Source organism: Ranitomeya variabilis, chromosome 5 (assembly GCF_051348905.1).
Source record: "Ranitomeya variabilis isolate aRanVar5 chromosome 5, aRanVar5.hap1, whole genome shotgun sequence".
Lineage (NCBI taxonomy): Eukaryota > Metazoa > Chordata > Amphibia > Anura > Dendrobatidae > Ranitomeya > Ranitomeya variabilis.
In genome coordinates, this window is record NC_135236.1 from 486,445,113 (window position 1) to 486,461,289 (window position 16,177).

Here is a 16,177-nt window from a genome sequence, read left to right on the forward strand (position 1 = left end):
GGTCTTAAAGGCGCATGACCAGTATTCCTGGTCTTAAAGGCACGTGACCAGTATTCCCTGGTCTTAAAGGCGCATGACCAGTATTCCTGGTCTTAAAAGCACGTAACCAGTATTCCCTGGTCTTAAAGACGCATGACCAGTACTCCTTGGTCTTAAGGGCACATGTCCAGTATTACCTGGTCTTAAAGGCACATGACCAGTATGTCCTGGTCTTAAAGGCACGTGACCAGTATGCCCTGGTCTTAAAGGCACATGACCAGTAGGCCCTGGTCTTACGCACTTGGCCAGTATGCCCTGGTCTTAAAGGCACATGACCAGTACGACCTGGTTTTTAAAGGCACATGACCAGTATGACCTGGTTTTAAAGACACATGACCAGTATGCCCTGGTCTTAAAGGAACATGACCAGTATGCCCTGGTCTTAAAGGAACATGACCAGTATGCTCTGGTCTTAAAGGCACGTGACCAATATGCCCTGGACTTAAAGACACATAACCAGTATGCCCTGGTCTTCAAAGCATATGACAAGTATGTCCTGGTTCTTAAAGGCACATGACCAGCATGCCCTCCTCCTAAAGGCAGAAGACCAGTATACCCTGGTCTTAAAGACGCACGACCAGTATTCCCTAGTCTTAAAGGCGCATGACCAGTATTTACTGGTCTTATGGGCACATCATCAATCCTAAGCTGGTCACTCTAACTGAGCTCTGGAGCCTTCCGCCGCTCATCCCTAACCGCAACCCAGATATACATGGTCCCTTTCCTACATGGGAGCGTCCGCTAGCAGGGGCCGCAAGTGTTCTAGAAAAACGTACAGGCGTCTGCAAAACGGAAGTTTTCATTTCCTAATCTCCCCCCCCCATGATTTGTTGAGAACAACGCTGAATATGGATCGCATATTGCCTTGGATTGCAAGAGCTTCAGAAAAGGAGGGACTCTCCTATTTATACCATCAACAAATCGACGAGCAATTCACTGGACAGAAGCCGCTAAGTAGGTTGCCATACCTGGTCTGATTTTTATGGGCGACGGGTCCTTTTAAGGGCACCGATTCCCCCCACATCTTCAACAGACGAACACATGCAGTGTCGCCTCCATGTATCCTCTTCTGCATCCAGGCCTAATGCCAAACAACCTGCCCTGTCCACCCGGGGACCTCAACTCTGGGGATGTACAGAGGCACACATCTTTGGCGTCCGAGCACCCCCCTTTGTATCAATTTAGGGGATGATGCAAGAAAGCGGACGATTCCTCTCCACGTCCCTGTTAACAGAATGGTGGATCGAAGGTTCCTAATTTTCTACTCTGCACGAAGATGGCAAGAGGCCTGCTGGTTGCAGCCCCGCATTCTGCCACTTGGCAGTCTAACCGGGTGGAATTTCTTGTGGTATACCTACCAGTATCCCTGCCCGATGTATCATCAATTAAAAAAAAAACAAACCACAGACGGTCGGATAGCAAATCTGGTTCGTTCCGTCTTGTGGCTTCGGGTTCAGCGCTCTACCCTTCTTTAGCGCCACATGATGTTGCTTGACCAATAGTCTCCTGGTCAGACCTTATCTACTTCAATTCAAATCAAATCTTCTGAGCGGGAGACTAACAAGGGATCGTATTTTTTCTACAGACCCTTCCAGGAGTAGAACCATTGTCCTGGACAGTCTAGATCTAAGGGATCTTGGTTTCACGAAGGAGAAAATGAAAACTATGATCATTCCTGGACCTCAAACTTCTAACAACCTTTGACAAGGCCCTCCTTTTTCAGATGCAGTTCCTCCGCTCAGCCATTACTTCAACAGAAAAAAAAAAAAAAAAAAAGTGGAGTTTTTTGGCATCCATCGACATTCGGTTTTCTTACCCTCACATGTCTACTTTTTTCCCCTCTACAATTCTCTTCTCCTTTCCATTCGCGAACAGCATTTTCAAGTCACGACCTTGCCCTTCAGCCTGGCTACCGCACCACAGTGGTCGCAACGCTCATAGCAGTTGTCATGTGCTTCTTGCACCCTAGAAACATGGTCGTCCTGCCCTACTCGGTCGACTTTCTAGCCGCTCTACAAGGACTACGCTAAGTCGTCTATATCACTTGCAATACCCTCTCACTTGGGCTAGCAGCTAAACTTAGACAAGTTTTTTTCCTCATTCCCAGCCCAGCAGATCCTCTTTGACGATGATCCTGCACAAGAAGGATGGTAATTCTCTCTCTCGAGTCAAGGTCGTGGCCCTTCAACACGGAGCTTGTGCACTTGATCACTCATTCCCTCGGTTCATTCAATTAGCTAGGAGGGTTCTGAGCAATAAGACGAAAACTGAAGTAGTTTTCTTTTGCTCCGCTCGTTTTCAGCAAGTCAATCAGGCTTTCAAAAGGTAGTCTCTAAGCTCCTTCCTCATCCAGAGCCTTCTTCTGGTCCAATGGTTATTAGGGATACCAATGCCCGTCTTCTTCTCCCGATCATTTCTCTGGGGATCCGAACAGTACGGCTAATCCTACAGCAGGTCCACTGCCCTTAGGCGGGTCAACCATCCGTCTTCAATTTGGATAATGCCACGGCTGTGCCATACGTCAATCATCTCGCAGGTACCCACAGTCAAGCGCCATGGCCGAGGTACCTCGCACTCTCTGATGGGCCGAGATCTATCATTCGGTGATCTCAACAGTACATGTCCCTGGAGTAGAACACTGGGCGGCTGACATATTCAGCCGTCAGGGTTTTCTCCTCAAGTGAGTGGGAACTTCACTCGGAAGTCTTCCTTCACATCTGCCTTCACTGGAGTACTCCAGATGTAGGTCGGATGGCGTCCAAGCTGAACGCCTATGTACTCCAGTTCATGGTTTGGCTTCAAGATCCAAGTCCATCGCAGTGCATGCTCCGTTTCTTCCACGGTACCAATTTCCATAACTCCTCTTCCACTACGTCTGAGATCTTTTTGGAAGCAGAAAAGGCCCCCAGTGATCCCGGGAGACCCGCACTGACCATGTCAGGTTTTCTCACTTGCGGTACTAGTATTTCTCGGTCTCCCATGACAGCACTACGGAGAGAGGGGATCCGCCCTTCAGGGACAGGAAACCTACAGATAAAAGGGCGGTACCTCTCCCTCGCATCAGTTGGTTTCCTGTCCCTGACAGGGAACCTCTCTTCGGACGGTACCTGCATGAAGACCGATGGACCGGGCGGTCGAGTACCGGCAGCGAGGAGGCTCCTGCCGCGGCTTGTCCGGCTCCCGAAGCCGCCACCGCTGGGACCGAGGGGTCCTTCAGGGTGAGCGAGGGGAGAACGCCGCCGAATCAAATGAGGAGGGGCGCTGGATCACCGGAGCTCCTGCGCCGACAAGCGCACACTCCGGGTGCACAAAGATGGCCGCCGCTCCGGAAATGCGGCAGGACTTCCGGGTCATCGCGCGCGCATGCGCAGTAATATCTTCTCCCTGGGAGCGCAGGAACCGGAAGTGCGGCAGACGCCGGGGGATTGGCGCCGGTTTCAAAAAGGGAGATTGTGCGCACATGGGAGTCGCACTTTCTCCCTGTAACCATGGAGGACAGCGATCCACAGGAGCTGCAGCCAGGACAGCAGCGCCGCACAAAGAGCACCAGGAGTGGATCCAGCAGCCGTTCCACACGGCGTAGCAGATCAGCTACGAAGACTGATACTCCGTCTCAAGCGCCTTCCTTAACAGGCCCGCCCCCTCCAGAACCGGTACCTGCCTCCATATCCGAGTGGTGAGTGACCTTCGTGAATGTACATATTTTATAATGGGGCTCCCTCTTCTCCCTTACTAGGGTAAGAAGAGCCTGGAGAAAAGGAAAAATAGGGTCTGCCCTACCTGTGACAAAGCTTTACCAGTAACCTGGGAGAAAAAGCTTTGCAAGTCATGCATCCAGAGCTTACTATGTGAGGAGACCCCCGACTTCGCCTCTGAACTTAAAAATGTAATCAGGTCTGAGGTTCAGAATGCCCTTCTATCCTCCAAAAAAGAGGTGAAGAGGGTGAAGGAGTCGGTACATTCCCACTCGGCCCGATTATCATCCGAAAATGCTGATTCGGACGATTCAAAATCCCCCCTATCCTCTTCTGAGGAAGAGTCTGGCCGACATTGCTTCCCACTAGAAGAAGTGGATTCCTTAGTGAGAGCAGTTAGGGCTACTATGGGGGTAGAGGAACCCAAACCCGACAAAACGGCCCAAGATGTGATGTTTGGAGGTCTGGGACAAAAAAAGAGAAGGACTTTTCCCCTAAATCCTAATGTCCAAACATTAATTAAAAGGGAATGGGAGAAACCAGATAGAAGAAATTCCTCGGTACCCTCCCTTAAAAGAAAATATCCCTTCGAGGATGAGGCTTCCTCTTTCTGGGATAAGGCACCAAAACTAGATGTTGCAGTGGCCAAAGCCTCGAAAAAATTTGCGCTGCCATTCGAGGACATGGGTACCCTCAAAGACCCATTAGATAAAAAAGCGGACACTTTCCTCAAGGGGGCATGGGAATCAGCTGGGGGTAGCCTGAGACCTGCAGTTGCAGCTACTTGCACCTCAAGATCCCTTATGGTGTGGATCGACCAGCTGGAAAGTCAGATTAAAGACGGGTTACCCAGAAAACAATTGCTGGATTCATTCCCTGCAATGAGAGCAGCAGCAGCGTTCCTGGCGGACTCCTCGGCGGACTCTGTACGCCTAACATCTAAGGCCGCTGCTCTTTCCAACGCTGCCAGAAGAACCTTGTGGCTAAAGAGCTGGCCGGGGGATCTACAAACAAAATTAAAATTATGTTCTATCCCATGTGAGGGAAATTTTTTATTTGGAGAAACCCTGGATGACATTCTCCAAAAGGCGGGAGATAAGAAGAAGGGGTTTCCAAATCTGGGTCCGACTCCATTTAAACAGTCTTTTCGGAGCCGCAGATTTTTTCGCCGTAGACCCCCCGAGAGCAGAATAAGTGGGAAGAAGGAAGGAGAAGGGATAAGGGTTACCTCTTTGGCAACACCTCCCGTGATAAAAAGTTCTCCAAATGACATTTACCCTCCGGTGGGAGGAAGGCTGACATCATTCCTTCCCGCCTGGGAAAAAATTTCCAACAACATCTGGATCTTAAATATCATACGGTATGGTCTAAAAATAGATTTTGTCTCTTTCCCTCCCCGGAATTATGTAACAACAAAAACAAGATCTTCGGCTGCAGAACAAACTGCATTAGAGGAGGAAATTATGTCCCTACTACAAAAATCAGTGATTCGGGAAATATCTCCTCAGGAGATAGGGGAAGGTTTTTTCTCCCCTCTATTTTTAGTACCAAAGCCCGACGGGTCCTTTCGGACAATCATAAATCTAAAAAACCTAAACAGATACGTCGTAAATCACAAATTCAAAATGGAGACGATAAGGTCCACTATAAAGATTCTCTTCCCGAACTGCTACATGGTCGTAATAGATCTAACCGACGCATACTATCATGTGCCCATCCACAATCAATCCCAAAAATTCCTCCGGATGGCAGTCTCCATAAAGGGCCAAATAAGGTTTTTTCAATACAAAGCTCTTCCATTCGGGATTTCAATAGCCCCACGTATATTTACGAAAATAATAGCGGAAATGATGGCCCACGTGAGGGAACAAGATATACTAATAGTCCCTTACCTGGACGACTTTCTTATCGCAAGCAACTCAGCACAAAGTTGCAGAGAAAAGAGAGACCAAGTGATGACCATCCTGACGGACTTGGGATGGCTTATAAACATAAAAAAATCGAAATTGGAACCCTGTCAAGTACAAGAGTTCCTAGGACTGACATTGGACTCTCGGGTCCAAGAATGCCGGCTTCCGGGTCCCAAAAAAGACAACATATTGTCCATGATAGCGCGAACGTTACACAATCCCTCAATGACTCTAAGGAGAGCAATGTCGCTTCTGGGCTCTCTGTCCTCATGCCTACCAGCGATACCCTTTGCGCAATTTCATACAAGAGAGCTTCAGTGGCATATCCTGGAATGGCAATTGTTACTAAAAAACAAATTGGAAAGCCGGCTCACCCTAGATTCATCAGTTATTCATTCCCTTCTCTGGTGGGGAAAAGACCAAAACCTGTCAAAGGGAGTCCCTTGGGTACCAAACATCTCTCGGATAATAACAACCGATGCGAGCCCCAAAGGGTGGGGGGCCCACCTGGGGGACAAAATAGCCCAGGGAAATTGGTCAGATCAAATACTATTGGCATCCTCAAACCAAAAAGAACTTTGGGCGGTATATCATGCTCTTCTTTTTTTCCTAGCCGATATTCAGGGACACCATGTCCGAGTTCTTTCGGACAACAAAGTGACTGTAGCCTATATAAACCACCAGGGGGGAACAAGGTCTCGTTCACTGATGAGTTCTTCAGCCAAAATTATCAAACTGGCGGAAGAAAACTTACTATCCCTCTCGGCACTACACATCCAGGGTTCAAACAACGAAAGGGCAGATTACCTGAGCCGGACTCAGTTAAAACAAGGCGAGTGGTCCCTAAACCAATCCATCTACAATCAGATCACAAAAATGTGGGGGACACCAACAATAGACCTGTTCGCCAATTGCAAAAACAAAAAAGTAGGCAAATTTTGTTCTCTAAGCCCAGAAGGGAATCCCCAGGCTCTGGATGCTTTTCTGATTCCATGGACACACAAACTGACATACGCCTTTCCGCCAACCATTCTGATTCCAGCAGTCATTCGGAAAGTCAGAGAGGACAAAACAAAAATGATCCTGATTGCCCCATTCTGGCCAAAAAGAGCATGGTTTTCCTGGCTAAGGATACTATCGATATCAGACCCGTGGGTTCTACCGGACATGCCAGACCTTCTACATCAAGGTCCAATCTTCCACCCACAGGAGTCGAACCTCCATTTGACAGCCTGGTTTTTGAACGGGGACTATTAAGACAAAGAGGTTTCTCAGATAACTTAGTGGCTACACTCTTAAAAAGTAGAAAGCCCATCACCACTAAAATTTACAGGAAGACATGGAGGAAATTCCTATCTGTCTCCAAGGTAAAGATCCAGGACAGGCCTTCAATTCCTAAAATTCTGGAGTTCCTACAAAAAGGTCTGGAGCAGGGGCTGGCAGTCAGTACCCTGAAGGTACAAATAGCAGCTTTAGGAGCCTTATATAACCAAAACATTGCTGCTAACCCATGGGTAATAAGATTTATTAAGGCGGTTACAAGATCAAAACCCTTAGTTATTCAAAAAACACCCTCATGGGACCTAAATTTAGTCCTTTCAGCATTAACGGGCCCTCCATTTGAACCTATACAGACGATTCCGATAAAAACATTATCACTCAAAACTATTCTCTTAGTTGCTTTAACATCTGCACGCAGGATAAGTGACATTCAAGCCCTTTCCTCTAATCCACCTTTCACTAAGATCTTGGATGATAGAGTCACTCTTAGACCCGACCCAGCCTATTTGCCGAAAATGGCATCAAAATTTCATAGGTCACAAGAAGTATCCCTGCCATCTTTCTGTCCAAACCCAAAAAACGAGAAAGAACTAAACTTCCATAATCTAGACGTTAGAAGATGCCTAGTCCAATACCTAGATTCCACCAGGGAGTATAGGAAGGAAGGCTTTGTTTATCTGTTTTCAGGGTCCCAGAAAAGGATTCCGGGCGTCCAAGGGGACCTTAGCCAGATGGATTAAGGAGGCAATAGCCTTGGCATATTCATCTTCGGGGAATATAATCCCGGATGGTATAAAAGCGCATTCCACAAGAGCAGTAGCTACCTCATGGGCTGAGAGGTCAGAGGTATCAATAGAGCAAATCTGTAAGGCGGCCACCTGGTCATCACCATCAACCTTTTTTAGGCACTATAGACTAAATCTAGCCTCTGTATCTGACTTAACCTTCGGACGAAGGGTCCTTGAGGCGGTGGTCCCTCCCTAAGCTTAATCTCTGCAATTCTCTCCGTAGTGCTGTCATGGGAGACCGAGAAAGTCATAGTTACTCACCGTTAACGGTGTTTCTCGGCGCCCATGACAGCACCTGCTTATTCCCTCCCATCACGAGTGCGGTGAGCACTTTTTCTAAAATATAATTTATATAATTTATATGATGTATATACTATAGTTTAGGCACGGGGTTCCTCTTTTAAGGAATGTTATAAATATAATGTTCTCTCTGTTGTAACTAACCTGGAGGTCCTCTGATGCTCTGTAAACCAACTGATGCGAGGGAGAGGTACCGCCCTTTTATCTGTAGGTTTCCTGTCCCTGAAGGGCGGATCCCCTCTCTCCGTAGTGCTGTCATGGGCTCCGAGAAACACCGTTAACGGTGAGTAACTATGACTTTCTCCGTCTTTTTTCGTCAAAACTGGAAATATGGACCTTCTCGCAGGGAGCCTTCACCTGTAGTTCTTCCCTACCGCGTACCGTTAGATCTGGGGGACCTTAATGGTCCTGGGGATCTTACAGTAGACTCCTTTTTCGATCCAGAAAGACTTTACTATCAGGGAACGTCACTCCCCTTTTTTCTCTGCGTTCTTGTCATCCTGATGAGTCTTCAGAGCTTGCCACTCTGTTCCTTTCAGTCTTTTTTCCTTATTACCATCAATGCATTGTTGCCCTCAAGCCATCCCCTTCCCTCGTTGCCAAGGTGGTTTTGTATTCCCACTGTTGCAGGGGCATTGTCCTCTCATCTCTTTCGGCTCCAGTCCACACAACGGAATGGGTTCTCCATAATCCGGAAGAAGTGAGTGCTCCAAGTGGGTACGTATCGAGGACGGCGTCCTTCCGAAGGTTGGACACTTTGCTTGGGCTTCTCGATGGTAAGTAGGCTTCCCGACGGTCACAGGAAGGGTTTAGCCGTGTTCATCGGCCATGTTAGCCTGGTGGATTCTTTTCACCATCCAGGAGTCCTTCCGTGCTAGATGTCAGCCTATCTCCCTGTCTCAGGGCTCTAGGCACCAGGCGTCGGCAAGCACGACCGCAAGCTTGCGAATTCCTCCAGTCCGCATGCATTCTTGAAGCACTATAATTCACACACTTCCACAGATGTGAGTCTGGGCAGGCGGACTTTGCAGGCCGCCTTGGCGCACTTGCAAGTAGCGGTTACACGGCCTGATCTGATGTTGTCCCCACCCAGGGACTGCTTTGGGACGTCCCATGGTCTGTGTCCCCCAATGAGGCGAAGGAGAAATAGGGATTTTTGTGTACTCACCGCAAAATCCTTTTCTCCGAGCCATTCATTGGGGGACACAGCTCCCTCCCTATTAGTTGTATTTGTTTTTATCATTTGATATGTTATACTCTCATATATAATGTGACATGCTATACGCTTATATGTTGTTATTGATCTCCTACTGCTTTTGCACCGAACTGGTTAGCTGGGAGCCAGCAGAGGGGTGTATACTGCAGGGGAGGAGCTAACTTTCTTTGTAATACTTAGTGTCAGCCTCCTGGTGGCAGCAGCATACACCCATGGTCTGTGTCCCCCAATGAATGGCTCGGAGAAAAGGATTTTACGGTGAGTACACAAAAATCCCTATTTTGCAACCAAACAATTCCTTAGAGGCCATCCAAGGCTCTGGCACCCTGTTTGGACAAGCTAGACCTGCACGATCCTCAGCTGGCCAAAAGTAGTCTGAGTTTTGCTACGTTCGGCACTTCTTGTTCAGCTACCAAGAGGCCTTCAGCCCCTCAAGAGAAGAGACCATCCTTCAAGCTGGCTTACTCTTAGCATCCACACAATCATCCTGCCAAGTCCTCATTAACCGGAAGCACCAAGTTTTCCTCCTCATGACCTGGCACTATTCACCAAGGAAACCTCTTTGGGTGGACAGCTGTCTCCTTTTGTGGAACATATCTTTTGGATGCAAAATAAAATTCATTGATTTCCAGGTGATGTCTACTTTCAGATGTTCAGACCTTGTTATCCCAGAAGGATGCCTCTGGCTCCAATGTGACGATTGCTCCCTGAATTCAGTCTGCCATTCTGAAAACCTTATAAGGTGAATAACAAAATGCCCCCACCAGGGGTTTAGGCTCACTCCACCCAGATGTGGAGGTCCTAGGCGGTTTACAATTTGCCTTCTGTTATGCAACTTTATAGGGCCACTACTTGGACTTTGTCCATAATTCTATATGATTCACTCCTTTGCCTGTGGGTATGCATGTCTGTGCAGAAAGTTGCTGCCAGTGGCAGTCGCTCGGGTGGCTACATGAGGTATTTTTCCTCCATTCATATATTTTCTACCCTGGGAATTCCTTTTGGACATTCCATGTTTTTTTTTATACCCAATGAAGTGCTTGGGAAAGAGGATTTTTGTGACTTACCATAAAATTTTCTCGTAGCCTTCATTAGGGGACACTGCACCCATCCTGGTCCTTTTGTTGCCACGTTTGGGCGTGTGTTGTGTGGTTTCTTTCCTTTGTAATTTTTTCTGCTCCTATTTCTTTGTCACTATAACTTGTTTCCAGTAGGCAGGGGTAGCCTGCTGAGGAGCTAGGTTTTCATATAGGTTGTAATAGGTGGCAACAGCATACACCATGGTTTCCTCTGCCTCCCCCTCCCTCCCTCTCTCAATTGAAGGCTATGAGAGATCTTTACGGTAAGTCCCAAATAAGTAATGAAAGCTTATGGTGCTGCCCCTTATTTCTCAAGACTTCTGCAATTCGGGCTTGCATGCTTGATATCGGCATCTTGATGATGTCGAGACTGATTGCAACCAATTCTTGACTAATCAGTGCATTGAGTTTCACAGTGTTTTAGTTTGTCCACTTGAGGATTTTTGAGGATTGACCACAAGTTCTCAGTGGGATTGAGATCTATGGCGTTTCCTGGCCATGTATAAATCATTGTTTTTCTTGGAAAGAAGTGGCTTCTTTCCTGCCCTATTTGACATCCGACCAACCTCTGAAAGACTCGCCTCATTCTGAGCACGGACCTTTGGCTGTTGGCATTTCAGCAAGCTGTGCACTGGTGTTAAACCAATCCTGTAACTGAATTCTCTTTTAGCAGACATGATTGGCACTTGATGGACGCTCTTGAGCGTCACAGTAATTGAGCCCTCTGTTTATTTTTCACATTTTCAATTAATCTGATCATTCTTGATAACAATCTAAAGTGAATACAAATTGTCACTATGTGCCCACGTTGTGGATTTCTGTGCAGATTTTTCCGCTCAGTTTTTGAAAAATCTCCAGTGTTTTTGTGCAGATTTCACCTGCGTTTTTACCAGCTGCGGATTCCTATAAAGGAACAGGTGTAAAACGCTGTGGAATCCACACAAAGAATTGACATGCTGCAGAACATAGAACGCAGCGTTTCCGTGCGGTATTTTCCGCAGCATGTGCACTGCGGATTTTGTTTTCCATAGGTTTACATGGTAAACATCCGCAACGTATTCACATACCCTAAAACTTTAGCAGCAAACTTTGTGAAAACCCAAATTTGTGTCAGTCTCAACTTTTGATCACGACTGTGGTACAAACATCTCAAGACAGAGTATCGAGGAATCAGGGTGGCAAAAGAATAATGGCTTTTAAATCAATGAGATTACGGTCATATCATGACTTCTGTAAGGGATCTCTTTACAAATATGTTATAGGGTCACTAGACCTCTGCCTTCTATATGATTACCATATATCATAATGTTTATTTGCAAGGTATGTGTTCTAATTGTACTCTCTGCTACTGCTTTTCTTGTGTTCCTTATTATGTAGACATTTGTGAAATATATAACACATTTTGTTGCTTTTAGTGTGGTTTTTTTATTAGCTAAAGATCCAACAACATACAAATTATATATTGTATTTTTTTCGTTATTTAGGAACGAGATCAACACATTCAGGAACTAGAGGCTGCTCTGGAGGAATCCGCTAATGATACAACATCTGTTCTTGTAGACACCAGCATAAATAAAAAGGATAATGAAACTAATATACGTAGGTCTAAGCGTATAGCAACAAACGAGTCAGCTGCTTTGAACAGACTCAAACAGGAAATGGTGAACTTGAAAGAGGAATTGCATTCAAAAAATGAGGGTAAGAATGGAGACACAACTTTTCTGCATTCATGGCTCCCAAAATGTTTTAATCTATGATATTGATAGCTGTTTAGCAGAAACAAAGGATCTAAATTGTAAATGTTTAGAATTAGATTAAATTTCTGAGGTAAAAAAAAAAATGTTATATTTTTAAATGCAGCATTTCATGATTTTAAAATCCCATGTTTGATTATCAGCAGTGAACATCTTACTCGTGCTAAATCTACTCTTAAAGTTGTATTGGCACATTTGCAATGAACTAGTAGCCTACCTTCAGCACGGTGACCCCATGCTTGGACACAGGAGACGCTAAGTATACACACCTTTGTGCTTGCCAGTGCCCACATCACGCTGACCATTCCTGTGATTAATGCAGACACATGTACGTACCACCCACCTCTCGCTGTGCTGTACACGCCCTGGTGAAGCAGAACACGCTGGTTAGTGTAACAAGAACTGCTCTCGCTACACTGAGTACTGGGTACAGTCGAGTTAGTTTCAATAAGACTGCTTCCTTCTCACACCTGATTTGGTACTGTTAGGCGGCCATGGCGGTAGTCGTGGCAACGAGCTGTAGTGTTCCTACACCCTGGCGCCTTACAAATGAAGCAATATGTCCCTTCTTCCTTGTGTGTAATGTGCACAACAGGACACTCACATTAGTTTCCGGAGTCCCCTCGTCTTCTGTCACTCCAGCTCCAGATCCACAGGTCTCACAAACCACTCCAGACTCCTTTTTCATTCCAAACAGTTCAACTTTAGTAATTAACAGGGTTTTCAGCACAGATGCGGCACAGTGTATACAGAGTGACATCTCTAAGGCTTTCCCTGCCTTCCCGGCAACCTCTGTTCTTCCTGGCAATTCCTGCCTCACTTCAGGCAATCGCTGCCCTTTCCTGGGCAATCACTGTCCCGTCCGTGCCTTTAGGCCCACCAGCTGCCTGCAATTCCTCTGGTCCACCTTCGAAATTAAAGGATAAAAGGCTCGCCGTCTCGGCTTCACCTAATCTTTGCTGCAAGCTTCGGATCCTCCTCGGAATGGTCCTGTTCAAGCTGAAGACTGCCTGCACGACACTCAGCCTGGGGCCCCTTCTTGCCAATGCAACCTTATCCCCACGGCTGTCAGACTGTCCCAATTCACTGCTGTATCACAACTTGCCATGGGCATGGCTGCCCGGGCTCTGCTCTCTAACCAGGAAGTGTCTTCTCTATATCCCCACCGTTCTGCACTACACTACTCTGTAACTCCTCCCAGTCTGGAAAACCCCTATGCTGCCTATACCCAAGCTAATACTCTTATTCCCTGTCTCTAGTATGCCCCCTCTATTCTAATCCCACTATTCTATACTACCTTCTATTCTATCCCTAATTCTGTACACAACACACATTAAATACATTCACATTGCAGGAATCGAACACATTAACATTTGGAAACGCTATGGAACCGCACATAACACATGTAAACAATGTCCAAAGAGGGGAATGTACATGACAACCTTCGTCACCTCTTTACAGTACTACCAACATCACACTGTACATTTATGTACAGCACCTTGATGTGGGTGCTGACTGTGAGTGTAACAGGAGATGCTCTCTGCTACACTTGAGTGGGTGATGTGGTATTCTTCTACCTGATCTGCCACCCACAACCTGGTGAGTGCGGGCCACAGGGTCCTCTACAGTATAAAATATTTGATGTCAAGTCCCTCTCTATTGTTTCATTTATATAAATACCTTACTGTTTCAAGAGGACATCCAACCACGTAGCGGCATTAAACAGCTGAGATATATATTGATGTTGGGGCTAGAGGTTGCCTGTTCAGGTATCATTGGCTCCTGTGCAGGCTACTTTACGCTGTAAAGTCTCATGCATAATTCTAATATTGGTAACCCCACTTCCCCCAAGGCTCAGCTAATCTTATAGCAGGGTGTGGAGGAAGCTTTTTATATTATCCCCCTCTCTGTCCCTCAGCACTAACAGGACCTTATTCAGGATGTTGCTGAGTGGGGTGGGTGAGGTGGCAAAACACTGTTCACCTCTGGATCAGTCCTGGGCAGAATTTTGTTTTGGCATGTCTTTGGCTATCTTGCTGAGGTTCTGTGAGGGTTTTAGCGCTTTCTTAACCTTTCATGCTGTCAATAAGAGTTTTTTAGATTGTTATTTGTTCTCCATGAAAGTTCAAACTGCTGCTAGAACTCGCATTGATCCTCTGACTGTGGACATAACATTACAGAGTCCTCCTCTGGATTGCTAGGAATCTGAACCTGCTACATCATTTATATACAGGATAACATGTGAAGGCCTCATTCACACATCTGATTCTTGTGTAATCGTGGTTTTCACAAATGGCACTTATCCTCATGATATTCTAAGGGATCATTCACATGTCTTTTTTTTTTTTTCCCCACAACCCCAACCTTTCCCCCACAACCCCAACCTTTCCCCCTTGGATTGCGTGGTTCACAGCAATTATTGGAGACATGTCCGATTTAGTTATCTATTAATTATTATTTTTTTTTTATCCAATAGTTCAGAGATCAAAATCTGCAATGAAAGTCAATGGGTCTGTGAAAAAATTAGACTACACTCTGATCCGAGTGCAATCCGATTTTCACTGACTCTCAGAATGGTAACTTATTTTGTTTTTCCTCCCCATAAGATAAAATCTGACCCATCTCTGAGCAGAGTCTGGTCAGAATAATCTCTGATTTTCTCATATGCTCATAAATCAGATGTGTGAATGAGGCCTTACTGCAAATTACGTAATCCCTCTGGCTTTAAAATGCTCCTCAATGATGCTAAGAGTAGTATTTTTAACTGGTTGCAAAATACATAGTTTAAAACCTCTAGTCAGGACATGTGAAACTTTTAGGAGGAGAGCATTGTGATTCTAGTCATTTTTTTTTTTTTTATTCTGAGCACAAAGATTTGGGGTTTTAGTGTGTGTGTGTGTTTTATTGTTTAAACACTTTACTATTCATCTGCTACAGAAATAGGAAGACTTAAGTCCCTTCACGCACCACCTTCATCTGCCAGAACTATCACAGCTGATGTAGATCGAAAAATTCAAGATGGCCAAAAGGTAAGTCATACATTTGTGGATATTTATTTATTGGCTTAATACACGTTATATAGATGGCAATGTGTTGGTAAGATTAGTTTATGTAGCATTATATGAATGTAGGATAATAAACCTTTAATCTGAATTCTGGCATTCGCCTGTAGGAGTGCATTATTGAAAACAAGAAACGGACCACACCAAGCAGAGAAAACTGTTTCTAATTTGATCCATACTAGGAAAGCAACTTTGAACGGGTTATTATGAGTAGAGAGTCTTCCACTGTTGAAATGCAAGTTAAACTAATCAGTCATTTCTATAGGTGACTAAGCCCCTATAAAAAAATCATATTTGAATTGTCCATTTCATTCTTATAATTACATTTAACCGCATTTTTCGTTTTCTTAATCATGTGCGGGGACAGATGTGGGCTCCACGTTTGAGCCTGCATCAAAGGCAGGGATACATCCTGTGTTGTGAAGGAGTTAAATGCACCTTTTACTCTCCTACAACTTGCATAGCAAGCAGTTCCCACCCCTTCCCCCTAATCTGACTTGTTGCTTGGCAGGAGGAGTGCTGCCTGATCCCTTACCACAACCCTATGCATTTACATTGACTATCCTCTTTGCCTCCTGATGGCTGCCATCACTCACTACATTGATACAAGTGTAGCAAGTGACTTCAGAGGGAGATAGCGGATCAGTTACGTGTTTAGTACATCACTAAATATAGGTTGGTGTCCTTGCTGATATTGACCTATTTGAAGGTGATTGTAACTGATCCTCTCCTCTCTGCAGCCACTTGTTACATTTCTGAGTGTAGGGATCTCATCCTAGTCTGTGTGGACATGCAGCGCCATAGTCAGGGTTCAGGCTGCTCTCGCTCTGACCAATTGAGTGTTGTCCATTATAGTCCGGAAGTGAGAAATGCTCAGCATGTGAATTCATGAAGTGTAAAGGTGTGCGCGAGCCCCTTCATTTGCAGATGAAATAGTTTTAAAAGTAACTACAGAAATGAAATTGATACTGCTAATGACTTTTTTTTGCTTTTTAGGAGTGACAGACTCCCTTTAAATATTACACTTCTTAGAATATACAAAGCAGAGGAGTT

The 16,177-nt window shown here is 45.6% G+C and overlaps 2 protein-coding genes across 4 annotated transcripts in view; both read left to right on the forward strand.

Moving 5' to 3' along the window:
• KIF20A (kinesin family member 20A) overlaps positions 1 to 16,177 on the forward strand; it is a 59,079-nt gene that overhangs the window by 21,178 nt on the left and 21,724 nt on the right. For all 3 annotated transcript variants that reach the window (XM_077265539.1, XM_077265541.1, XM_077265540.1), the window contains exons 16-17: positions 11,793 to 12,006; positions 15,000 to 15,091. In XM_077265539.1, the coding sequence (XP_077121654.1) occupies positions 11,793 to 12,006; positions 15,000 to 15,091 (306 nt within the window). The remainder of the gene's footprint in view (positions 1 to 11,792; positions 12,007 to 14,999; positions 15,092 to 16,177) is intronic.
• On the forward strand, positions 3,152 to 9,700 carry LOC143773447 (lamina-associated polypeptide 2, isoforms alpha/zeta-like). Its single transcript, XM_077260895.1, has 3 exons — positions 3,152 to 3,692; positions 3,776 to 4,772; positions 9,639 to 9,700. Exons 1-3 carry the CDS (start codon positions 3,528 to 3,530, stop codon positions 9,698 to 9,700), a joined length of 1,224 nt encoding a protein of 407 aa, XP_077117010.1. The 5' UTR covers positions 3,152 to 3,527.